The sequence below is a fragment of the Phocoena sinus genome, chromosome 12 (assembly GCF_008692025.1).
Source record: "Phocoena sinus isolate mPhoSin1 chromosome 12, mPhoSin1.pri, whole genome shotgun sequence".
Lineage (NCBI taxonomy): Eukaryota > Metazoa > Chordata > Mammalia > Artiodactyla > Phocoenidae > Phocoena > Phocoena sinus.
This window is the reverse complement of record NC_045774.1, coordinates 50,998,725-51,026,580: the sequence shown is the minus strand read 5'-3', so window position 1 is coordinate 51,026,580 and position 27,856 is coordinate 50,998,725. Positions and strand designations below refer to the sequence as shown.

General features: G+C 36.2%; 1 protein-coding gene across 2 annotated transcripts in view; it reads left to right on the top strand.

Annotated features, from left to right (window-relative positions):
• AFG1L (AFG1 like ATPase) overlaps window positions 1-27,856 on the top strand; it is a 192,872-nt gene that overhangs the window by 127,026 nt on the left and 37,990 nt on the right. For both annotated transcript variants that reach the window (XM_032651760.1, XM_032651758.1), the window contains exons 9-10: window positions 22,343-22,413; window positions 22,670-22,770. In XM_032651760.1, coding sequence (XP_032507651.1) covers window positions 22,343-22,413; window positions 22,670-22,770 — 172 coding nt within the window. The remainder of the gene's footprint in view (window positions 1-22,342; window positions 22,414-22,669; window positions 22,771-27,856) is intronic.

Genomic DNA, 27,856 nt, shown 5'->3' with positions numbered 1-27,856 from the left:
AACGAAAGCCTAGTTCTAAAGCCTGTGATTTTTAAAATACAAAATGTTATAATGTTAACTTCTTTAAACTGTGTTTTCTGCCATCCACATTTGCATGATTTATAATGTGTGATTGGTGGAAACCCTAATTAGTTTTTTGGGGAGGAGTGATGACAGATGGTTAGAAAATAATGAGTATCCTTTTTAAGAAACTCTAGTATTAAGAGAATATCTTTATTGTGCTCAAGTAATTAATTATTTGTGGACATCTTCTGACAAATGTGTCATTTCTGTTCTCTGAAAATTGTGTTTTATTTTGTCAATCTGTTTGTATTTATCATTGTTGATTGACTTCCATACATAACTATGTAAAATACAAGTACAACTGGATATATTTTGTCTTTTAAAAGCTCAGACTCGGGCTTTCCTGGTGGCACAGGGATTAAGAATCCTCCTGCCAATGCAGGGTACATGGGTTTGATGCCTGGCCCAGGAAGACCCCACATGCTACAGAGCAAGTAAGCCCATGCACCACAACTACTGAGCCTGTGCTCTAGAGCCCGTGAGCAACAACTACTGAGCCCACGTGCCACAACTATTGAATCCCGTGTGCGTAGAGCCCGTGCTCTGCAACGAGAGAAGCCACTGCAATGAGAAGCCTGCGCACCGCAATGAAGAGTAGACCTCAGTCACCACAGCTAGAGAAAGCCCATGCACGGCAATGAAGACCCAATGCAGCCAAACAAAAAATTAATTAATTAATTAATTAATTTAAAAAAACCTCAGACACTCCTGAGTAGGAGCAATTTATAATAATAGACGTGTTCAGCATGTGTAGTTAATGCTGAAAAACAAATATAGTTTGTTTTAAAAATGTCATTTGTGAGAACCTGAAAAGGAAAAAGTGCCTTACAAATGCAAAGTGTTGTTTAGTGTATGCTGCTAGTGTTGGGCGCCTAGTGGGTTCTCAGTAAATAGGTCTGTCTAAGGGCTAATTGTGATTTAACTCAAAGGCATGTTTCTGCTAATTTCAATTTTGATGACAACGTGCATATGAGAGGTTCAGAAAAGTTCTTGTCTCTGCCACCTTGTAAGCAGAAGTACTTTACTGTTTTTGAAGCAGAAATTAGCTAGAAAAATCACATAATTAAAATTGCATACTTTACAGTGTACCAGGGGGACTGTTTCAGTTTATTATTCAGATTCTGATGATTATTATAGGAGGCTCTTCATCTGCCCTTAAGTACTTTGTCTTTAAATACTTTATAATTTTGAAAAATTCTTAGAACACTTTTTTTTCTGCTTTAACTTGGAATTTTTCCTCTCCATTTCTTTTATGTTTGTGCTTTCTGGTCTTTTTATTTTTCTGATATTCACAAGATTTCCCTGAAGCTTTGTTACCTATTTCTTGATGTGCCAGATGTATGGTACTTAGAAATTAATTTATTATTATTCCTTTTATTCGTTTTCAACAAATCCTTGTTTTTCCACAAAGTATATCCTTATGTGGAAGAATTAAAACATTTTCCTAAAGGGAAGTTCTTTCAATAAAGATGGTTGCCTGACTCTAAGTCATGAAATTTGTTTCCGGGTGCTAGAGAGGTCTCGGTGGAATTTACAGGAGTTGGAAAGGCTGCTTTTGCTTCAGCAGAGCCACTTTCTCTCTGACCTACTCTGTGTTGCCTCTTCCTCTTCCTGAAAAATGTAATACAGTTCTAACACATCGAAATTCAGGTTTGTACTTTAAACAAGTACTGGAGGAAATCAGAATCTAACAACGTCCCAGAGTCCAGAAAACTAGAATCTACAAAGGCTACTGTGAAACTCTAGAATGGCTTTCTTAAAAATATGTAAATTCTTTAACCTTCAAGGAAAGTAGATTTATTTTTTTTATTTTTAATTTTAATTTTATTTATTTATTTATTTTTGGCTGTGTTGGGTCTTTGTTGCTGCGCGCAGGCTTTCTCTAGTTGCGGCGAGCAGGGGCTACTCTTCGTTGCGGTGCACGGGCTTCTCGCGGTGGCTTCTCTTGTTGCGGAGCATGGGCTCTAGGAGCGTGGGCTTCAGTTGTTGCGGCACGTGGGCTTCAGTAGTTGTGGCTCGCAGGTTCTAGAGCTCAGGCTCAGTAGTTGTGGTGCACAGGCTTAGTTGCTCCGCGGCTTGTGGGATCTTCCTGGACCAGGGCTGAAACCCGTGTCCCCTGCATTGCAAGCGGATTCTTAACCACTTTGCCACCAGGGAAGTCCTAGGAAAGTAGATTTATTTATGAATTTAACATCAAAAGAGCTTTATCATAGTCTGATAATCAAGAATATAGAGCCTGGGGGCACACCTCAGAGGGAAGGCAGATACGTGTGCCTGAGGAGAATTAGGAATTAAAGTCATCTCAGAAGTGGGAAAATAGTATTAGATACCCAGATGGGATGCTAGGGATATCATTTGTATTGTTTCATATGAGCCCTTGGGTAGAACTTCTTTCATGAAAGAGTAAAAGAAAAGTTTCTTGGGTCACGTTAACATTTCTGATTTAATTAGGTTTCGTTTTATCTTGTTCCTATAGGAAAACATTACTTTCCCCTTTGTAACAGATTTTAATGTGCCATGCTATATATTGCCCAATTAAAGCATGTATTTCTCTTTATTACCCTCTGCGTAAACATCGGGAATTGCTTCCTGAATATACAAGTCTTGACTACTCCCTTTGTCAATCTCACTGGCACCCCAACTAAGAAAAAAGAAAAGCAAAATTCTAGCTTCCCTCTAGGGGAACATCATGCATTATCTCAGAATTTCATATATGCAGAATCCCATATATGATCTTTAATTAAGTAGAAATAGTCATTAATTCAGTATTTTATTAGTCTAACTTTCTAAAAGCCAATCTAAAATGTCCGAAAACATAATTCATATAATATCAAGAATTACCAGAGATTTAAAAAACTGCTGCAAAATTTGACATGGAACAATTTCTATAGTTCATAATATTGTCTGAGTTACACAAAAACTAATTCATACAAGCCATTGTATGTTTGTATGTAATCTATTTCAGTTGTAGTTTTATATCACATTAAATTTAGAAATCCTAGAGTACCTTTATAAATAAGTTCCAGTTGCTTTTGGCTCATCCCAAGAAGTTTTTAATCTCACGTAAAACTAACTCAAAAGAGAATTTAAATTTAGCATGTTGTAAGCCACAGAGCTTGAGTGCAAAAACCCAAACTTTTGCATTGATTAAAACATCCCATGGTTCTCCAGTTTTTCATTCTGTGGTAACTGATCTCCCCAGAGGTGAGCACAAAGTCATTTTCTTACTGGTTTCTTGGTGGATTGGGCTCAGTAAGATTCCCCATGAGTGGACTATGGTTTGCCAAAATCCATACAGGTCAACCAAACACTGGGCTTCTTGTTTGCACTTGGGCAGAGACTTGGACCAGTAATTTATTTTGAATTACCTGGTGTTTGCCAAAGGAGGCCCCATCCCGTGCCTTCCAGAGAATTTAACTGCTTCAAATTAGCTCTCTACTATGGGGCTGGTGACACTAGAGGTTATCATTTTATATATGCAACAATGAGCATCTCTTTTCTGACAGGAAACACCACTGCTGAGGGGTCCATGGGATGCTGCCCCAGACCATTTTGCTGTAAATTCTGTGAAGGGTTATGTTTTCCTGGAAAGAGGAAGTCAGGTCACCTTGGACTCACCCTCACTCTCTGTCTCTTTTCCTTTTTCATTCAGGAGCTGAGTAGTGCAGGTTCTTTTTTTCTACTAAAAAGAAGGAAGGAAGGAAGTTGAGGAGAGGTTTCCTATTCAAGCACTGTATCTCCACCATACTCACATACAAACACCCTACCCCCAACATAGAAGCCATGGCCTCAGTGGAATATTTTAAACTGAACCAAAAGGGGTAGAGGGAGGTGTTGGGCCTTGGATTTGATTTTACCCTACTTATGAAGTAATAGCTTTGCCTGTATTATTTCATGAATGCTGGCAGAAGACACAAGAAACCTGGGTCAGAGACAAAGGATTTTATTACCCTAGGCACAGATAGCATGTTGAGTCAGTTCCCTCCTTGCTCCAGAGTCCCATTAGGGAAGGGAAGAGGAGTTTTGCTGAGGGCGCAGATGGATGCCTGCATAGGCAGTGAGTTGTGTTACAGGAGAGGAGCTCTGAGTTTGGGGAATGTACCAATTTATAGTCAGAAGTAAGCAAGACTGCTTTTTTCCCAAGGGAGACGTTGCCTCATCCCTCAAGGTTTCTCGCTGCAAATACACTTTAAGAAATGGTTAGGGCCTTGCATTCTTGGCATACTTGGCAAGAATGTGGGTGAGTGAGAGACCCAGGAATAACTGTCTCTCCTCACAGGGGACATTTATCAGACTTTTAACCTTAAAGAAGCCAGACTTTCTCCCTTTATTTCATTTGGCTTCTATCCACCAAAGTCATCCACCACTTCAACAAAATTATATCTGAACGGGTTATTCAGTTATTTAATCCCTCAATTAAATTGTCTCAAGACCATTTCAATTCCATGTATATGGGGACTATGGATCATACTGAAATGATGAAAAATATATGTTACAAGTTTTCAGACAGAGACCAAATAGTCACATTTTCTTACCTGGCTAACATAGTACATGTATTGATCCATCTTTTTTTTTTTTTTTTTTTGCGATACGCGGGCCTCTCACTGTTGTGGTCTCTCCCGTTGCGGAGCACAGGCTCCGGACGCGCAGGCTCAGCAGCCATGGCTCACGGGCCTAGCCGCTCCGCGGCATGTGGGATCTTCCCGGACCGGGGCACGAACCCTTGTCCCCTGCATCGGCAGGCGGACTCTCAACCACTGCGCCACCAGGGAAGCCCTTCATCCATCTTTTGAACAGTTTTAAGGAATTTCTTTTACTAATGGAAACTTCATGTCTCAAGTACTCTTAATTTTCCACTTGGGAAACATCTATTCCAAATAGGAAATTACTTCTAAGAATGTATCTTTGAATACCATTTTAAAAAAAAAGTTTGCTGGCTAAAAACACACAGCTTCAAGGTACAGCTCTGTTTTAGAAGAAAGGTCTGTGAAAACAAAGACTGGAACTCATGCATGTTACAACTTACTTCCCCACAATTAAAAATTTCTTGTTTTTTGCCTGTGATATTCCCTACACATACTACCCTGCTCCCAACTGGAACAACCATTGATGAAAATTTAAAACATTTCTTAGCTTGTTTGTCATATCTTCTCATCCCTAAAACTTTGACAGAGATCTGTCTTCTGCCTGGAACGTTGCCACCTCTTCTGGTTCAGCAGAGTCTCTAGGGCATCTTGGGACCTTCTCCTCATCCCCCATCATTACCATTCCAGGTGTTTCTGCCGCAGACATTGGAATCTGCAGTTTCAGTCTTAGTTTTTCTCACCAGAGTACCAGCCCAGTCATTTCCTGTTTCAGTTCCCACTGAAGAACTTCTGAAACACCTGCCAATAGAAGCAACTTGAAAATTGTTAAGTCTGGCTCCCTTCCTTTTATTTTTAAAATTTTTATTTATGTATGTATGTGTGTGTGTATGTATGGCTGTGCTGGGTCTTCGTTGCTGCCCATGGGCTTTCTGTAGTTGTGGCGAGCGGGGGCTACTCTTCGTTGCGGTGTGTGGGCTTCTCATTGCGGTGGCTTCTCTCGTTGTGGAGCACGGGCTCTAGGCGTGCAGGCTTCAGTAGTTGTGGCACGTGGGCTTAGTTGCTCCACGGCATGTGGGATCTTCCTGGACCAGGGCTCAAACCCATGTTCCCTGCATAGGCAGGCGGATTCTTAACCACTCTGCCACCAAGGAAGTCCCCCCTTCCTTTTAGACTGTGATTTGTTTCAGTTCCATGGACTAGGCTGCCCAGGGTCCCTGCATAGGTTAGGCTGTGTGCATAACCCCATTGAAACAGTCGCTCTCTGGTCACCTACCCCAAAGTTTTTATGGACTGATGCCAAACGTGGGCCTGCTATACTTTCCCTTCAGTTCCCTGAATTCTCTCATGTGTCTTTTAGAGTCTTCTCCATTCATATCAGTCCTACTTCTGACACTAGTGCATAGTGTCACAGTGGAGCCATGATGGTATTGAAGAGAAGATACCATACAGGTAAACAATGTGAAATTTATTTGGCAGCAAAAGACACAGAAACGTATCCATATGGAGACAGTTGAGTAAAACAGAAGACAGCATAGCATATTCTCATTGGAAGTTTAAGTTTTGCTGGCCTGTGAAGCTGACATATAGCACCTGATCAGGGCGAGGATCCCAAGAGGTCATGTTTATCATTCTTGGGTGAGTGGTTTAGAGAGACTCTGGCTATGTGCCTGCCTGCTTACCGGGTACAATTACCAGGTACAAACCCCAGGACATTCCTGAATGTTCACTGTCAAATCAGTGTGAATTAAAGGTCAGTTTCCCATTCTTCAACAAGACCAGACTAGGCCTTCCCGAAGTCTGTTCCTCAGAGGGCGGGGAACAGGATTTCTGCCTCTGGTAATTAGAGAAACTATCTAGTTTCGTGAGGTTCAGACTGTTGATCTGGTTAATTCTTAAGTCTGGGGAAGGAAAGAAGACTGTTGGGGACATTTTTGACATTTACGGATTAAATTTTATTCTTAGCATCATGACATGGAACATATAGGTTTATCTACTTAGTCATAAGCATAGTCAAAAACTAAAATATTTACAGATAAAATAATACAGTGTATGGGATGTGCTTTAAAATAATCCAGGGTGGGAGAATTAAGGGGAGGTATAGTTGAAGCAAGATTGGCCATGTATTGAGTGGGTGATTGTTATATCAGGTTTATTATACTGTTGTCTTTACATGTATATATGTGTGAAATTTTCCACAATAAAAAGTTTTTTTTAAAAAAGGTACAAATCTTCTCTATTTTTTTTTCCAGATTATGCTAGCGAGAGTTTTATTAGTTCTATTCATCTTCTCAAAGAAACAGCTTTGTTTTATTCTCTGTTGCTTTATGTTTTATATTTTATTGATTTCTTTTCATTTTGTCATAGTTTCCTTTGCTGTGGAAAAGCTTTTAAATCTAAATAGATCCCATTTGTTTACTTTTATTTCCTTTGCTTTAGAGGACAGACCCCAAAAAATATTGACAAGATTTATGTCAAAGTGTGTTTGGCCTAGTTTTCTTCTAGGAGTTTTATGGTTTCTGGTCTTACATTTAGGTCTTTAATCCATTTTGAGTTTATTTTTATGTATTACATAAGAAAATGTTCTAATTTCATTCTTTTACATACTTTGCCTATTTTTAAATTGGGTCATTTGTCTTTTTATTGTTGAATTTTAAGTGTTCTTTATATATTCTAGATACAAGTTCCATGTCAGATACATGATTTGCAAAAATATTCTCACATTCTTTTTTTTTTTTTATTTTGTTGATGGTGTCCTTTGAAGCACAAAACTTTTAAATTTTAATGAGGTCCAATTTATTTTTTCTTTTGTTACTTATGCTTTTGGTGTCACATTTGAGAAACTATTGCCTAATCCAAGGTCACAATGATTTATGCCTATGTTTTCTTCTAAGAGTTTTATAGTTTTAGCTCTTATATTTAAGTATTTGGTTAATTTCAAGTTATTTTTATATGTGGTGTGAGGTAGTGGTCTATCTTCTTTCTTTTGCATGTGGATATCTAGCTGCCTCAGCACTATTTGTTGAAAAGACCATTCTTGCCTTACTGAATTGTATTGACCCCCTTTTTGAAAATCAACGACTGTAAATGTGAAGGGTTATTTCTGGTCTCTCAATTATTATATTCCATTGATCTATTTGTCTAACTTTATGTCAATACCACACTGTCTTGATTGCCATAACTTTGTTCTAAGTTTTGAAATTAGGAAGTGTGAGTCCTCCAACTTTGTTTTGTTTTGTTGTGTGTTCAAGATTGTTTTGGCTATTCTGAGTCCTTTGAATTTCCACATGAATTTTAGGATCAGCTTGTCAAGTTCTACAAAGAAGCCATCTGGAGTTTTGATGGGGATTGTGTTGAATTTGTAAATCACATTGGGGACTACAATATGAATTCTTCAGATCCATGAACATGTAATGTTTTATTCGTTTTCTAGGGCTGCCATACAAAGTACTGCTAACTGATATCTTAGAAAGCAGAAATTTATTCTCTCATTCTGGAGGCTAGAAGTCTGAAATCAAAGTGTTGGCAGTATGGTTCTTTCTGGGCAGTATGGACAGTCTGCTCCATGCTTCTGGTGGAGTTCTTTGGCTTGTAGGTGCATTGCTCTAGTCTCCCTTTAGCTTCATATGCTATTTTCCTTGTGTGTGTGTGTGTGTGTATGTGTGCGTGTGTGTGTGTTTCCAAATTTCCTCTTCATATAAGGACACCAGTTATCATGTTAGGGACAACTCTAATCCAGTATGACCTCATCTAAGCTTAGTTACATTTGCAAAGACCCTATTTCAAAATAAGGTCACATTCACAGGTATTGGGAGCTAGTACTTTAACATCTTTTTGGAGGACACAATTCAACTCATAACAGCTGTCTTTCCATTTATTTTGGTCTTCTTTAATTCCTTTCAACAATGTTTTATAGTTTTCAGTGTATAAAAATTGTAATTCTTTTGTTAAATTTATTCATAAACATTTTATTCTGTTTTAAACTAGTGTAAATTGAATTGTTTTCCTAATTTCCTTTTTGGTTTGTTCATTGCTACTGTATAGCAATGTAATTGGTTTTTTAAAAAACATCTTTATTGGAGTATAATTGCTTTACAGTGGTGATTGTAATTGATTTTTGTGTATTGATCTCATAACCTGAAACCTTGCTAAACTTGTTTATTAGTTCTAATAGTTTCTAGTAGATTTCTTAGGATTTTCTAAATATAAGATCATATCATCTGGAAATAGAGATAGTTTACTTCTCCCTTTTCAATCTGAAAGCCTTTTATTTATTTTTCTTGCCTAAATTTCCTGTCTAGAACCTTCAGTGAAATGTTGAACAAAAGTGGTATATTCTGTCATAGAGAGTGGACATCCTTGACTTATTCCTGAGCTTGGGGGAAAGACTTCAATCGTTCACCATTAATTATGGTGTTAGCTCTGGGTTTTTCTTAGATGCCCTTTATTAGATTAAGGACATTCCCTTCTATTCCTAGTTTTTGAGTGTTTTTATCATGAAAGGGTGTTGGATTTTGTCAAATGCATTTTCTGTTTCTATTGAGATGATCATGTGGTTTTTGTCCATTATCCTATTGATTGATATGGTGTATTTTACTTATTGATTTTTGGATTTTAAATCAATCTTGCATTTCTGGGATAAATCTCTCTTGGTTGTGGTGTATAATATTTTTTATATATTGCTGGACTCAGTTTGCTAGCATTTTGTTGAGGATTTTTGTGTTTATGCTCATGAGAGATATTGGTCAGTAGTTTTCTTTTTGGTGGTGTCTTTGTCTGATTTTGCTATCAAGGTAATACTGGCCTCATAGAATGAGTTTTGAAGAGATCCCTCCTCTTCTGTTCAGATTTTATCTTTTTTCTTGAGTTGGCTTCAGTGGTTTGCGTCCTTCTAGGAATTTGCCCATTTTATCCAAGTTATCTAATTTGTTAGTACACAGTTGTTAATAGTATTCCCTTATAATTCTTTTTATTTCTATAAGGTTGGTAGTAATGTCCTCTCTTTCATCCCTGATTTTAGTAATTTTAGTTTTCTCTCTTTTTCTTCATCCATTTAGCTAAATGTTTATCCATTTTATTCAGTTTTTCAAAGAACTAACTTTTGGTTTTATTGATTTGTTGTATTATTTTTCTATTCTTTATTTCATGAATTTCCACTCTAATCCTTATTATTTCCTTCCTTCCGCTTGTTTTAGGTTAATTTTATCTTTGTCCACGGTCTTATGATAGAAGTTAGGTTGTTGGTTTGAGATTTTTCTTCTCTTTTAATGTAGGCATTTATAACTATAAATTTCCCTATAAGCACTATTTTTGCTGCATCTCATGAGTTTTGGTATGTTATGTCTTCATTTTCATTGTCTCAAAGTATTTTCTAATTTTCCTTTAGATTTCTTTTTTTGACCCGTTGGTTATTTAGGAGTGTGCTGTTTAATTTCCACATATTTGTGAATTTCCCAAATAACTGTCTGTCACCAATTTCTAATTTCACTCTACTGTGATTAGAGAACATTCTTTGTATAATTTCAATTCTTTTTAATTTATTTAGGCCTGTTTTATGGCCTAGGATATGATCTTTCTTTGAGAATGTTCCATGTGCATTTGAGAAAATGTATATTCTGTGGTTATTGAGTGGAGTGTTTATATAGATGTCTGTTAGTCTAATTTGTGTATAGTGTAGTTCAAGTCTTATTATTTCCTGTTGATCTTCTCCCTAGTTGTTCTATCCATTATTGAAAGTTGGATATTGGAGTCTCCAACTATTACTGTTGCATTGTCTGTTTCTCCCTTAAGTTATGTCAGTTTTTGCTTCATGAATTTTGAGGGCTCTGTTTCTAGGCACATATATGTTTGTAATTGTTATATCATCCTGATGGATTGATACTTTTATCATTATAAAATATTCCTTTTAGATGGATTGATACTTTTATCATTATAAAATATTTCTTTTAGTCTCTAATCACATTTTTGTTGTTGTTTTGTCTGATATTAGTAGTGGTTGCTTTTCTCATGATGTATCTTTTTTTCATCCTTTTACTTTCAACCTATTTGTGTCTTTGAACCTAAAGCTATCTCCTGTAGATAGCATATAGTTGGAACTAGCTTTTTTATCCAGTCTACCAATCTCTGCCTTTTGATTAAATTGTTTAATTCTTTCACAAATTATGTTATTATTGATATAATTGGATTTACATCTGCTCTTTTATTTTTCATTTTCTTTATGTTTCATGACTTTCTTGTTTCTCTCTTCTTCCTTTACTGATTTCTTTTACATTAAGTGAATATTTTTAGTGTAATATTTTCATCCTTTTAATGATTGTTTTCCCTTATATTTTTTGTCATTTTTTAGTGAAGAACTTTTATCTCTATGAGAAGTATAAAGTTTCATTCAAACTGAAATGTTGTCTCAAATTCAAAATGAAGCAATGCATGTTGCTATATGTTTTGATAATTAAAATATCAGTAATGGTAATGAAACTTTACCCTAAGACCACCAGTAGGGAAAAGGTCTCTATGGTGGGAAAATGTAGTTGATTCTCAAAAGTAGATACACAGTAGTATCTTTGACATAAGAACTCCTGTTGATGTTTTATCAATGAGTAAGGCTCTGTGACATTGCAGTCTTACAACTGTATATTAGTAAAATACAACAGTAAGAGTTTTCTTCTTTATGTACTATAGGGCATAGTCAAGTAGGCCATTTATTATGTCTCTTAAAAATCACAAAATTGTCCTATTTGACATAATTTAGATGTACATTTAAATATTAATTAATCTTATATTAACACAAGGACTGCTGAATTAAAAATTAATTTCAAGGATTTGAAACTATTTGAAACACCACCTAAAAAGTGGGAAAGCAGCGAAAGAAGTCCATCTTGTATATATTTTGGTATCAGTTTCCATCAGTCAGCTCAGCACACCTTTTTTTTTTTTTTTTTTTTTTTCAATATGCGGGCCTCTCACTGTTGTGGCCTCTCCCGTTGCGGAGCACAGGCTCCGGACGCGCAGGCTCAGTGGCCATGGCTCACGGACCCAGCCGCTATGCGGCATGTGGGATCTTCCTGGACTGGGGCATGAACCCGTGTCCCCTGCATGGGCAGGCAGACTCTCAACCTCTGCGCCACCAGAGAAGCCCCATCAGCACACCTTTTATCTTCTATTCCTTTATTGAACTGTAATTTGACAATAGCATGTTACAGTGTTTGTTTTCCAGCAGGCCAGACAGAACCAGAATAGAGCAGGCTCACCATTTCCAGCTAAACACATTGACAAAGTATTCAATTATATGACTGTACTCATCTAGTAAAGTATAAATAAGCTATATATACAACATGTACATGAGTAGATAATATATATACTTATACATAGAAAGTTGCTAAATTTCCTTAGAATTCTTGTCTTGTTATTTCATCTTCAAATATATCACATTTATCACTAAAAATCTTCAACATAAGTAAAGCTGATCCGGCAGAAGTCCTATATCTTTAGTTAGTTTTGCTGTGTACCTTTTTTATACCTATAAAAACTCCCTGGCCTCTCTTTCTGAGGTGGATGTGACTATCTTCTTCACCTAAAGAGGAGTTAGAGATTCTTACTCTCCAGCTTCTTCTTCATTTTATTGTTGTTGCTTAAAATATTTAATCATTGTAGCCTTTCTGAAATTTTATGAAAAATAATTATTTTTAGATCTACCAAGCTGCAATTTTACATGTTATACCACTGATTTATTTGGGGGGAATGCAATATATAGATTTAGTAGAAATTTTATGTAGAGTTTGGGGCTGAGAAAGGGGGAGGTGATTAAGGTCTGGAATTTGAGAGCTAAAGGTGCTAGATCCCGCTTGCTGCATTATGCATAGGTCAAGATTAATGGAACCAGTTAAGTTACTCTCCAGGTGATTGAGAAGGGTGGGAAATTTAGAGACTGAAATGGATCTCTGAACAGTCAATTAAGCCTTTGAGTGATTGAGAACAAGATAAATACTAGGACAAAATCCATCCTAACAACTGGTTCTGTTATGTAAAACAAACCTACAGTATTTGAAATGCAACCAAGTCCGTTTTATATTAAGGCGAGTATAAACCAACTTAATCTTAGACCTGCCTCCAGCCCCAGATTATGTTTGGTATGAGCACAAAGAGCTGTACAGCATGAATGCACAAGGAATCAGTAGAGTGAGAAGGCTCACTGCCAGGGAAGTTTGGCACAAGAACTCTAAGAGGAAGGGGAAATTTCTCCCTCGTTGAATCAACTTTGGCTCTCTGGAATAGAGAACATGGAGAGAGAGGGACCAAGGAAAGCCAACCCTATTCTACTTGTTGATACCTTAACAAGCTGTTGATTTATAAAAGGGGATAAAGGGGTAAAGTGTGGGTAGCATTCTGTTCCTCTGAGTCAATCCTAATGAAGTAGGAGGTTCTTGAAGAAATTAATTTCCATTTAAATTCATGTGTGACCCTCTTCTAGAAACCTCTACTTGTTTTGGAATTTTTGTAGAGAATTTCAAATGATTCAGCAACAATAAGGTCTTTTTTGACATATTCTATTTCTTGAGTGTAAGTCTTATGTTGAATGCCTTATTTCAGCTATAGAAATTTTCTCAAAATTGAAATGACTGATTACTTTCCTCTCCGTTTACTAATTTATTATGGAATAATAAATCATGATTCTTATACTTCCGAAGCAGTCAGGCTTTTAATCCAGGGTACTGTATTCCAGGATTCCTATGCCAAATTTCCTGGCAACGAAACAGTGGTCGATTCCAGGGCTTTTCTGACTTAAAGACAGAGTAGTTCTACTCAACAGAAAATGGAAACTTGCCCCTCCAGTGCAGTTTCTGAGCTTAACAAAAGGTGACAGAAGCAATGAAATGGGTGGATTTTACCCAGAGCATTTAGAACAAAGGAAAAAGAGTCTGTGCTCTGCTTGGGCCCCTCACACTCTGCCCCCCAACAAAAAGCATTTGAAAAGAGTGATTCTGCTTCTTCTTCAGAATGACTTTTAATTCCTTACCATGGTCACCTTTTGATTATCTGTGAGCAGATTTTTTTCTTTTTTGTTTTTAATTTTTATTGGAGTATAGTTGCTTTACAATGTTGTGTTAGTTTCTTCTGTACCGCAAGGTGAATCAGCTATACGTATACATATATCCCCTCTTTTTTGGATTTCCTTCTCACTTAGGTCACCACAGAGCATTGAGTAGAGTTCCCTGTGCTATGCAGTATGTTCTCTTTAGTTATCTATTTTATACATAGTATCAATAGTGTTTATATGTCAATCCCAGTCTCCCAATTCATCATCCGGTATTCATGGATACCGGTCCCCTTGGTATCCATACGTTTGTTCTCTACGTCTCTGTCTCTTTTTCTGCTTTGTAAATAAGATCGTCTATACCAGTTTTTTCAGATTCCACATATATGTGTTAATATATGATATTTGTTTTTTATTTTGCGTCTTATCTGCTCTACATAGCATCCAACTGATGGGGCAGTTACCCAGAATTAAAGTCCCTTAAATTCTTTATCCCTACTCACTTGTAGGAGCTTATGTTTCTGTCTCCCCTCATGAGAGAAGAGGGGAGACAATTCAAAGCATCTAAGCTTAATTCCTGTATTTTCTCCTGATCATTTTGATGCCACTCAAGGCACTCTTCCTTAAGATATGCCTCTGTGGTTAAAATTGAACTACACGAAGCTGAGCAGAACATGTTCTTCCATCCATGTAACATGATATTCTTGTAGCCCCAGAAGAAAACTCTGAATTTATCTCCCCTTTTACATTAAAAAATCATGTTTAATTTAGTGCCCTCTTTAGGCTGTAGCTTTTCCATGCAACTGCCTTTGACTACCAGGCTTTATCCCCCCTCAGTTTTATTGGTTAGGCTGAAATATTTTTCAAGTATGTTTATAATTCTCAATTATGTTTATAATGTGATAATTTTAATCACTGTATTTTTGTATAATCTATATCCTTGTGTGGTTTTTGTACATTCATTTTCTGAATATACCTGTTGCCAACCTTGGGTTGTATGTTCCAAACTTGATTTTTTTTTTTGAAACTAGCTGGCCTTCATCCCTTTTTAGAGTTTCACAGACATGGTTGTATTTCTGGGTATAGATTTTAGTGTAAGGTAATGCTGCTGTCTTTTTAAATAGTTTCACTGGAAAACTGACAAGAGAGCCCTGGAGTTGCAGACTCACTGCTGTCACTCTAGTTTTTCTCCATTATAAGTGAATCACCACCACCACCACCAGCCCCATTTAGAAGTTAAAGGCATTTTCTCTGGCTGAAATTTTTACAATAAAGTTGCATTCTTGAAATTTCCTACTTAAAGAAGTCCAGAGATCTTAGGTGTTTTTAAGAATAGATTTACAAATTTTCATGTATATCATAGTGACATTTTACCAAGAAAATGCTTCTGGATTAACTTGCATTGATTGTATTTTTATTCCATTTCCAAAAATGATTTGCAGCAACTTAGATTAAAATTATTTATCATACCTTCACCATAATCACTAAAATGGAAGAGGTGGAAAATACAAAGTATTGGCAAGGATGTGGAACAAGTAGAATTTCTTGTACACTGCAAGTGAGAGAGTAAATTGCTACAACTCCTTTGGAAAACTGCTTGGCAGTATCTACTAAGCTGAATGTAGATATACCCTATGAAATAGCAATTCTACTCCTAGTTATATACCCAGCAAACATATATACATGAGTTACCAAAAGGCATGTACTAGAATGTTCACAGTAGAAACTATTCACAGTGGTCCCAAACTATAAACTACACAAATGTTCATTGTTAGGGACTGAATTGTGTTCCCCCCAAAATTCATAGGTGAAGCCCCCAACTCCCAGTGGGACTGTATTTGGGGATAGGGCCTTTAAGGAGGTAATTAATTAAATGGGGTCATATGGGTGGAACCCTAATCTCATAGGACTGGTGTCCTTATAAGAAGAGGAAGAGACACCAGGGGAAAGACCATGTGAGGACACAGCAATAAGATGGCTACCTGCAAGCCAAGGAGATAAATCTCAAAAGAAATCAAACCTGCCGACTCCTTGATCTTAAGACTTCCAGCCTCCAGAACTGTGATAAAATAAATTTTTGTTGTTTAAGCCACCAGTTGTGATATTCATTGTGGCAGCCCTAGCAGACTAATACACTCATCAACAGTAGAATGATAATAAACTGTGGTATTTTCATGCAATAGGATATTACTGCACAGAAACAAAAATAAACTACTTCTACATACATGGATGAATCTCACATAATATTGAGTAAACAAAGCCAGACACTTGCTAATAAAGGAAATGAGTTTATATGAAGCAATATGTACCCTAATATCCAATTTGAAAATGATTTAGGACACACTGTCATTGATTTGATCAATGTCAGTGCAAAATGAAAGACACTTTCCTATGTCTGGAATATTTGTTAACCAGCAAAGGTCAGGACTATCAGATTCGGTAATTAATACTTCGTGTTTTAAAAACCTTTAAGAAATAATAAAAATTAAAACCTTAAAAATGGTGACTTTCACATATTAAACTTCTGATGTATTTAAATTTTAAAATAATTTTATTTAGCATTTATTTTGTGTTAATGTTTCCTTCTAATGTTTTCTACTATCATAAGTCTTTATCAGGTAGAGAGCATTCTAACATGTTACTGAAATGCATAATCTTGTCATAGTATATTGGCTTATACTAGTGATAAGCCATGAATTTATTATTATTACGGAGTTTTTTGGACATAAAACTGCTGAAACTTTTAGTATAGTCCTATAATAGAAAAATGGTCACTGTTTATTATTATGGGCACATTATTTGAGAACACATAAAGTATTGTGATAAATACAGAACTACTTAGGATTTCAGGAATTTTCCAGATTAATATCTTTTGGGAATTTGGAAACACTTTTTCTGGAATTCCCCGATTTTCCAGCTGTGTGATTGCCTGCAAACTCTCCTCTGGTTCTTCATGCCATAAGGACTGTAGGTTTTCTGTTGGAATTTTAGTTGCCCTGAGCAGTACTGATTTTATTGTCTTTAGTCTGAAAAAGCTGTAAAAATGAGTAACACTTCTCCCAAGTGTCAGCTTCTTCTAGAATCTGCCTGCTTCTGTTCACTTTCCAGTGCCTTCAGGTTACCTGTTTCTGTACTTTGTGCAGAGTTTACAGCTGCCATCAGCAAGAGAGTCAGCTAGGGCAGAGCTTAGTTTGCCCTACTAGAAGCATAACTCTTCTCCCTGTTCTGATAGAGCACAATTTCTACTATCTTCTTGAGAAGACTGCATGGGAAATATATTTTTTGAGGGCTCATCTGTCCAAAAATGTCCTTATTTTACTTGATTAATAGTTTGACTGGGCGTGGATAGTTTGACAATAATGTTCCCTTCAAAACTTTTAGGCACTATGCCATTATCTTCACGTTTCCATTATTGCTGTTGCAAAGTTCGAAGTGAAAGTTTCTTGATCTTTTGTATTTGACCTGTTTTTCCCTTCTGAAGTTGTTAGGATATTCTTTCTTTATTTCTAGTTTCCTGAAACTTCATAATAATGTGCCTTAGAATGGAGCTTTTCCCCCATTCTTTGTGCTGGGACTCTTTCAATTTAGAAAATCATGTCCTTCAGTTCTAAGAAATTTAATTTTCTTTCTTTCTTTGATAATTCCTCCCCCCTGCCAATAGTCTTTAGAACACCTCCTGGTTAGATATTGAACCTTCTGGATTTATCTTCTAATTCTTTTATTTTCTCTTTTATTTTCCATCTTTTTGTCTTTCTGCTCTATTTTCTGAAAGATTACTTCAACCTTTTTCCCTAAATTTTTTATTTAGCAGTCATATTCAGAGTTCTTTCTTATGCCCAAATTGTCCTTTTTGTTTATAGCATTTATGCAGTGCAATATGCCTGTATAATAATAGGCATATTAAAGTGTATTTTTCCCCTTTTGGTCTCTGTATTTTTTTCTTTCCTTCCTCCAAGATCCTTTTCTCTACTTCTTTATTGTGATTTTTATCCTAGAGGATTTCCTTAAATGCCTAGAAATATTTGTTGTCCATTCACAAGAATGAAGCACTGAAAAGCTGATTAGAAGTTCTGTGTGCATAGATAGGGTTTTATTGATTGGTGGCTTCACTAGATAAGGGTGGCGGGTCAGGTTTTCCAATGAAGAACCCCCAAATGTCAGTATCTTGCAGGTCTTTTTTTTTTTTTTTGCTATTGAGTTTCCTCCAATTTTTCTGTCTACTTCTTGGGATGGAAGCTTCCTGGACTGGTAGGGTTCTGGGATGCTGAAGAGGTAAGGACTGTTGGTTTCACTGTTTACTTTGCAGAATTGTAGTACAGTGTCCTCTCACCCTTTCTCAATGTTAAAAGTGTCCCAGACAGTAAACTTACCAGTTTCAGCTGAGTGGAGGAATTATAGGAGTCTGGCTGTCCAGGTGAAAGGAGAGAATCTAAGGAACTGCCTTTGTCTTATTTTCAAACAATGCCTGTGTTTTCAGCCTGACCCCTCACCTGCATTTTTGAGTATATCTAGTAGTGCTAAACCTTTGGGGAGTTTGTGGTGAGGACTGGATTGCTTCATCTTGGCCCAGTACCCCACCTCCCACCTTCTGATTTCTCAATCTACTAAGGTCCTGCTCATCCAACTAAGGAAAGCAATGCCAGTCTTTTCTTCTTCCAGGCTTCCCTAATCTTTCCAAGTGCTTCTCTAAGAATCACTTTCCCTCATCACTTGTTTTTTGGGGAGGGTAAATCACCTTCTTCTTTCCTAAGGGGAAGGGAGGGAAAAGGTTCTTATCACAAATACTAGACACGAAAGCCAGTGATTCCTGATCCTCCTTCCCCTCCTTAGAAAGACACTGTGGTGTGGGGAATAGGGGGGATTGTGGAGGAGGGTGGCATTTGGAATAGGGCTGGTTCTTCTCATTATTTAACCACAGGGGCAGGAGTCTGGATCCAGTTATTGGTGGCTTATTGGTGGTTCTCTTTAGAAATCGGAGTGTACTCAGCACTTCTGTCCATCAACTTTGAGCCTTAATTACAATTCCAGGACAAGAGGGAAACATTGCACAATGCAAAAAGTGCATAATGATCCATTGTATGGGTGTATCCAAATGTACTTCAAATTCCCCATTATTGGACATTTAGTTTCTTTTTCACTTTTCTGATGTTAGCAGTGTCACAGTGAACATCCTTGGAGTCGTTAAACATTATTATTTCCATAAGTGAGATTCCTATGGGTGGAATAGCTGGGTGATATGATATGCATGTTTTTAATGCTTTTATTACATACTATCTTGTTACCTTGAACTCTTGTAACCAGTTTTACATTCCTCCCCGTGGTACATAAGAGGGTTCTTTTTCCCCTTACCTATGCTTGCTCCAGCTATTTTATCTTTTTCCTTATCTCTGCCAGTTTAGATAAAAGTATGGCCTCTCATGATTTTACATTGCATTTTTATCACTAGTAAGAATGAAACACTTTACACATGCTTTTTGCCTACTGAGCTGTTTTTTTTTAACGCAATTTGCCTGTTCAGGTCCTTTCACAGTTTTTCTATTGGGGTATTCAATTTTTTATATGTTGGTGTTTTTAATACATTGAAAATATTAGTCGTATGCCATAAATGTTGCCACTATGCTTCCCAATTTGATGTGTACATTTTATTTGTAATACTTTCTGTTATACAGAAATTTTAAATTTTTATGTATTCAGATCTTAGATAAAATGACTTAATTCTGAGTTTCAGTTTTCTCTTCAGTAAAAACATGATAATACATACTACATGGTAAGGTGGATATGGTTTAGGTAAATTAACTGCTACATAATAGTTGCTCAAGAAATGATAGTTTTTTTTATTCCGTGTGATACATTGAAAAAGTTCAGAATCATCCAAATTTTTTACTAGAATTAAAAAACATAGTCAAAGATATTTAAACCAGATGTGAACCTGAATATTAAGTGAAACTCTGTATCTTTTAGGCCAGTATAGACAGGTAACTTTTAATATCTCTTTTTTACTAGTCTAATTTTCGTTCTTAAAAAAATTAATGAGCTCTGATTGATGGATCCTCTTAAGTAGGGAAATCTGAAGTCTGAGTGGAGTGTGAGAAGACTAGTGTTTTCTTCTAAGTTATTGTTAAGGGATTATGAATATATTCATTTCTGGTAATGATTTTTTTCATAGCATCATTATTTATTTTATATCAATATAGATACATCTGATAAAACCAAAATAACACACTAGCCCCTCCTGCTTTTAAGACAATATGCAAATAAGGTTTCTGTTCCCCAGCAGGTCAGTAGAGCTTCTTACTCCCTGAGGTCAAGTGCAAGTTGGCTTAGATAGATAACAGTCTGTTCAGTTGCAAGCTACATAAAATGCTTTTATGAATGTTTATTTTTAGGCCACTTTACACCAATAATTTTTTTAATTTTACATGTTGTAACTTCTGAGTAACTTTTTAAAAAATTAATTAATTTATTTATTTTTGGTTGCATTGGGTCTTGTTGGGTCTTCGTTGCTGCTTGCGGGTTTTCCCTAGTTGTGGCGAGCCAGGGCTACTCTTCTTTGCAGCGTGCAGACTTCTCATTGCGGTGGCTCCTCTTGTTGTGGAGCACAGGCTCTAGGTGTGCAGGCTTAGTAGTTGTGGCTCGCAGGCTCAGTAGTTGTGGCACACAGGGTTAGTTGCTCTGCGGCATGTGGGATCTTCCCGGACCAGGGCTCGAACCTGTGTCCCCTGCATTGGAAGGCGGATTCTTAACCACTGCTCCATCAGGGAAGTCCCTGAGTAACTTTTTATGATAATATAATAGAATTCTTATAAGGTACTATCATAATAAAAATAATTTTATCATTTCACATATAATTTCACTATAAATGAAATCACATAGAGCAATTTCATAGATGTGGCCTAACTAAAGTCTAGTGAGCCATATTTTAATATTATAGTATATTTGAGCACAGAGTAACAAAGAAATCACCACTGAGGAAGTTTATAAGCAATTGTTTGTTAATCAAATATGCTTTGAGAAACGTGATTGTCTTCTATTTTAGTTATTTTTCAGAATTCAGTTCTCCCCCTCTATTAGGTAACATGCCTAACCTAAGGACAGGTTAACTTTCTGAAAGCCAGCAAATGTCCTGGGTGGCTGACATTGCTTTCTTCTTTATATATCCCTTAAAAAGTAGCTCCCTTCTCCATCAGTTGTATGTGTGTACATCTCCATTGCAAGGTGGAGATGATTCCAAATGAATTCCTATGAATGATGTTGGCAAAGCCATCTAAACATACATGTGCTTGGTGTGGGCATTGACATTTACATTGGCTTGTATGATTTCTTTGTACTTTAAAATTGTTTAGTCTCTATAATCACTATTTCTGTAGTGTAATTTTATTACTTTAATACAGCTCTATTCAAATATCATACAAGCCTTTATATAAGTCAAATAGCATTCCCCTGCAAAGCCAACCATTGCAAATGATATTTTTAAGATCCTTGAGGTGGAGTGGTTATTACTTGAAATGTGACAGTTCCAAACCCTTCATAATGACTGTGTGCTTTTACTGTAGAACATTTGAAGAATTAGGTGCTTATGTGTTAAATGCTTGCCACCTGATAATTATCTCAAGGGAGAAATTATTTTGGTTTAGTTTAAGTTTAATCTAAAGAAAAAATAATTTATCATATTAGTTTTCAGTAAGACTTTATTAAGACGGATGTCCAGAATGGAGGTTAATTTCTTCCACTCCGAGATAAGAGTGATTTGTGTGTCAAAATTAAGCATATTGGCAGGTCATCCTGTATAAGTTTATATATAGAGTTGAAGTAAACTTATATTTTAACTTTAAGTTTTTTTTTAACAACGTTTATTTCTTCTGTCAGTTATTTTTATTTTATTGACTGTTAATTTATCAGTTCTTTTTTTAAAAAAAAAAAAAGTGAGAGGGAAAAAAGCCATAGTATTATCACATTTTGTGTATGTGGGTTCCCTAAACCATATGGTGATTTCTAATTAGAATACAAAGGATTCTTTGTCGAGACTAACTTCATAGTAGCTGCAATGGTGGGCATCACAGAAGGAGAGAGTTTTCTTGAGTTTCCGACAAGGACACTTTTGAGAGAAACTGTGTGGTCTATAATCGTCCTTATACTCAAAGTCTGATAAAGTTATTGATGTGCAGATCAAGTTGGTATTTTGAAGCTGGTAATTTAATTCTGCATGTTTGATCCTCTCAGTCAGTGGCTTGGCTTGATTTTTTTAAAAGGCAGATTCAGTATTTAATTTCACATGTACCCTCGCAGTAGAGATTTCAAAGGATACTTTGCTGGATGCTTGACTGCCTTGTCTATTTGCTCTTGTTTTGCATGCAAGAGAGAGCCAGAAGCCTTTCTTCTCATTGTGTACACATAGTATTAATGGATTTACTCTGCCTGTATCGTCTCATTACTGAAAACAGCCAGAAGCACAGAAGTCTTTCAGTGTATGCAAATAAGGCAGAATCATCTACCTGAGAGTTAATATTCTCTGCTTTTAAGTGTATTCTAAATCTGATGTTTGTATTTAGAGCATAACATCCTGTTCTTTTTTTTTATGGGCAAAAAGCTAAGCAGGCTCAGGCAGCTGTTTGATGTTGGCTTCAAGTGTTATTAATTTCATATTCTATTATTCTTTTCACTGTAGCACAAGTGAAGCTGATGTGGAGGCTGTCATGGATAAGTTGTTTGATGAGCTGGCTCAGAAACAAAATGATTGTACGTAAGTTAATTTCTCTTGAAAGAGAATACATTTAGAACACAATGCCCAATCTCCACTGACCAATTAATAAGTTCCATTGCTGTATATGGGTTGATGCCACACTCAAGTGGCAGTCATTGTATCAGCATTTTGTCTAATTTATGTGTTGAATCATGTGCTATTATTCATCAAGCTATGCATTTCCTATCTGTAAGAGATGAATTTTATAGTAATTATCCAGACAAGATTGAGTCTTTGTTCATGTTCCCATAGTAACTAGACCAAGGATTCTAAAAGTGCAAGGCAGAGAGCTGCGGCTGAATAAAGCCTGTGGAACCATTGCCGACTGCACATTTGAAGAGCTATGTGAGAGAGTGAGTATCCAGACATGTTCAGACTCATTGGCCTTTTCACATGTTAAAATACTTCATATTTTCCTCTCTTCCTGTTTCAGATTTTAAAATACAATTCACAGAGTCAGAACTGATTTAAAACTCTCATTAAGAGAAATACTCATGTGTATATACCCATGTGCTTTTTATAGATACTGGCACGAAATTTACTCTTAGAAGGGCTCGAAAACAAAATTAGAAACAGAGAGAACTGTCAGCTATTGCTGGAAGCAAAACTAAAATCAGCTTTAGGGATATTTTGTAAAAGTCAAACATAAGAAAATTTTTTTTAAAAATGAGGTGAGGTTAGTACCAGGGGAAAGGAAGATGAAATAATAATACCATGATCCAAGGAGGTATGACATAAAAGAATTTCCATTCCTTGTTCTTATGGCTCATCTGTTATTGTCATAATATCTGACCTATTTGGGCCAAGGTCAAAGAAAGTGAATTTTTATAACTGTGACATCTATATTATATAACAATATATCCAACAGAGAAAAAATATGTACATATATATTCATATAAATGAGAAAGATGTTGATTACAGATTAATTTTAGATATGAATTCTGTTTTTTTTTTTTTTGCGGTACGCGGGCCTTTTACTATTGTGGCCTCTTCCATTGTGGAGCACAGGCTCCAGATGCGCAGGCTCAGCAGCCATGGCTCACGGGCCCAGCCGTTCTGCGGCATGTGGGATCTTCTGGGACTAGGGCACGAACCCACGTCCCCTGCATTGGCAGGCGGACTCTCAATCACTGCGCCACCAGGGAAGCCCTGAATTCTATCTTTTAAAAGCTCTGGGAATTCTCAGTACTCAATGGGTATTCAATTGACTGTAAATCTTGAGAAAAACAAAGCCAGTTACATATATCTTTAAGCATAATATCTCAATTATGTATAAATTATCATTCCAACTAGTCTCTCTGATTTATCTTGAATTTTAGGTAGCTAAAAAAGAATTTTTTTCAGGGAGAAGAGAAAGTATTTTTTATACCTGCTAGCCATTTTATGACCACTTTTCTTAAAAACTAGTGACTTCATTACTTCTAAATTTGTAATTTTCAAACCAGAGAGAGAATCCGATCTACAAATGCTATCACAGAAATAAAGCACTTCAAGACCAATAAGGACTAGGATGAATTAGAATCCTCTGACAAGGTGATAATGTCAGTCTCTGGTTGTAAAGGTTATTCTGTGTGATACGGACGCTTCACACTTCTATTGCATCTATCTCATCAAGGTCCTAATAACCTAATATCTTCAGCCATAATTTTATTAAGGCTTCCATTTAAGTTTTACTTACTTTGCCACTTGAGAAAAATCTTATATATCTGAGAAGCTCCCCCCACTTCCATAGAAAGGGACCTAGTGAGGAAAGGGGAAGGACAGACCTGTTGTGTCTTGAGGTGGTAAGGCAAAGGTGGTCTCTTGGAGCAGCTACTGAGTATTTATCTCTATTTTTTATGTGCTCATTATTTCAGGAGACTTAGTACCAGGAAAAAGCCACTAATCAGAGACCAACATCTTCATAGTCTACTGTATCGGGGTGGTGAGGAAGAAGATTGATTGGGACTTTATCTTGAAAAATTAAGATAATACTTATAAAAATAGATATCTTATTTGACAAAAATATGGACTATAATAACAACTAAGAACTAAATTCCTAAAATAAACAGTGAACAAATTACTATTTATTTTTGGCATAACTTTCTTGACAAAATTTTAGGATGATAAACTAGTATATCCTACACTTCATGATTGGTTGTTCGAGTACATGGAAAATCATGTTTATAAAAACATTTAAGGATATCATCGGTTTTTTCAAAGTCCTGTTTTAATTCATGAATATTTCAGTTACTTTCTTTTAAAGTTTTTTTTTCTTTTAAAGTTTTTATGTTGTCACTATCCTTGTTGAGTTTTTTCTTCTTCAGTTAGCCAGATCTTCATTTCTCAGTGGCTTTGCATGGATAGATTTGCTTTATATCCATATTGTAATTGTAGGATGTTTACTATGTCAGACTGGATGACTGACATTAAACATTGATATGATAGGTTGGATTAAGTACTAGTATTAAGCTGTGATGGAAGTTTGAGGAAGGGTTACATTTTAAAAATTGAGGTATAATTGACCTATAACATTATATTAGTTTCAGGTGTACAACATAATGATTCAGTATTTGTATACATTGCAAAATGATCACCACAATAAATCTAGTTAACATCAGTCACCTTATATAATTGCAAAAAAATTTTTTCTTGTGATGAGAACTTTTAAGATCTATCTTCTAAGCAATTTTCAAATCTGCAATACAATATTATTAATTGTAGCTACCATGCTATACATTATACCCCCATGACTTATTTATTTTATATATAAAAGTTTGTACCTTTTGACCCCTTTCACCCATTTCTCCCACCCCCCAACCCCCCCCTCTGGCAACTACCAATCTGCTCTCTGTATGTATGAGCTTGTTTTTTTGTTTTCATTTTTTTAGATTCCACATATAAGTGAGCCCATACAGTATTTGTCTTTCTCTCTCTGACTTATTTCATTTAGCATAACGCCCTCAAGGTCCATTCATGTTGTTGCAAGTGGCAAGATTTCTTTTTTTTTTTTTATGGCTGAATAATATTACAGTATATAGATATACCACACTTGCTTTCATCCACTGATGGATACTTAAGTTGTTTCCATGTCTTGGCTATTGTAAATAATGCTGCAGTGAACATGTGGTGCATATATCTCTTCAAGTTAGTGTTTTTGTTTTCTTTAGATAAATACTCAGAAGTGGAATTGCTAGATCATATCTATTTTTAATTTTTTGAGGAACCTGCATACTATTCTCCATAGTGTCTGTACCAATTTACATTCCTACCAACAGCACACAAGGGTTCCCTTTTCTCAACATCCTTACCAACACTTGTTATTTCTTGTCTTTTTGATAGCCATTCTAAATGGTGTGAGGTGATATCTCACTGTGGATTTGGATTGCATTTCCCTGAAGATTAGTGATGTTAAACATCTCTTCATGTATCTGTTCAGTGTCTGAACAGATATCTATTCAGATCATCCGCCCATTTTTATTTTAATTAATTAATTTTTGGCTGCATTGGGTCTTCATTGCTGCACACAGGCTTTCTCTAGCTGCGGCGAGGGGGCTACTCTTCATTGCGGTGCACGGGCTTCTCATTGTGGTGGCTTCTCTTTTCTGTGGAGCACGGGCTCTAGGCGTGGGAGCTTCAGTAGTTGTGGCTCACAGGCTCTAGAGCACAGGCTCAGTAGTTGTGGCACACGGACTTAGTTGCTCTGCGGTGTGTGGGATCTTCCCGGACCGGGGCACGAACCCTTGTCCCCTGCATTGGCAGGCAGATTCTTAACCACTGCGCCACCAGGGAAGTCCCATCTGCCCATTTCTAATTGGATTTTTTTTTTTTGCTATTAAATTGGGTGAGTTCTTCATATGTTTTGGATATTAACCCCTTATCAGATATATGTTTTGCAGATATTTTCTTCCATTCAATAGGTTGCCTTTTCATTTTGTTGATGTTTTCCTTTGCTGGGCAGAAGCTTTTTAATCTGATGTATTCCTGCTTTATTTTGGCTTTTGTTGCTTTTGTTTTTGGTGTCAGATTCAAAGAGTCATCACCAAGGCCTACGTCAAGGAGCTTACTGCCTGTGTTTTCTTCTAAGAGTTTTATGGTTTCAGGTCTTATGTTCAATTTTTTAATCCATTTTGAGTTAATTTTTGTGTATGGTGTAAGATAGTGATCAAGTTTCATTCTTTTGCATATGACTGTCCAGTTTTCACACCACCATTTATTGAAGAAACTGTCCTTTCCCCATTGTATATTCTTGGCTCCTTTGTCATAAATTAATTGACCATATATATGGATTCATTTCTGGGTTCTCTATTCTGTTGTACTGATCTATGCATCTGTTTTTATGCCAATACCATGCTGTTTTGGTTACTATAGCTTTCTAATATAGTTTGAAATCAGGGAGCATGATGCTTCCAGGCCTGTTCTTTCTCAGTATTCCTTTGGCTATTCAGGGTATTCTGTGGTTCCATATAAATTTTAGGATTGTTCTATTTTTGTGAAAAATAACACTGGAATTTTGATAGGGATTGCATTGAATCTATAATTGCTTTGGGTAGTATGGACATTTTAACAATATTAATTCTTCTAATCCATGAGCATGGACTATCCTTTCATTTATTTGTATCTTTAATTTCTTTCATTAATCTCTTGTAGTTTTCAGTATATAGGTGTTTCACTTCCTTAGTTAAATTTATTCTCAGGCATTTTATTCTTTTTGATGCAATTGTAAATGGGATTGTTTTCTTAATTTCTCTTTCTGATAGTTGGTTGTTAGTGTATAGAAACACAACAAATTTTGTATATGATTTTGTATTCTGCGACTTTACTGAATTCTTTTTATTAGTTCTAATAGTTTTTTTGGTGGAGTCTTTAGGGTATTCTACATATAATATGTCATCTGCAAACAGTGACAGTCTTACTTCTTCCCTTCAATTTGGATGCATTTTATTTCTTCCTCTTGCCTAATTGCTCTGGCTAGGGCTTCCAATACTATGTTGAATGAAAGTGCTGAGAGTGGGCATCTTTGTGTTGTTCTTGATCTGAGAGGAAAAGCTTTTAGCTTTTTACTGTAGAGTCTGATGTTAGCTGTGGGCTTGTTACATATGGCCTTTATTATGTTGAGGTACATTACCTCTGTATCTACTTTGTTTAAAGTTTTTATTATAAATGATGTTGAATTTTGTCAAATGCTTTTTCTGCATCTATTGAGATGATTAAATGATTTTTATCCTTCATTTTGTTAATGTGGTGTGTCAGATTGATTTGCATATGTTGAACCATCCTTGTATCACTGGAATAAATCCCATTTTAATATTGCGTGTGATCCTTTTAATGTATTGTTGAACTTGGTTTGCTAATATTTTGTTGGGGATTTTTGCATCTATGTTCAGCAGGGATATTGGCCTGTAATTTTCTTTTCTTGTGGTATCCTTGTCTGGTTTTGGTATCAGGGTAATGCTGGAC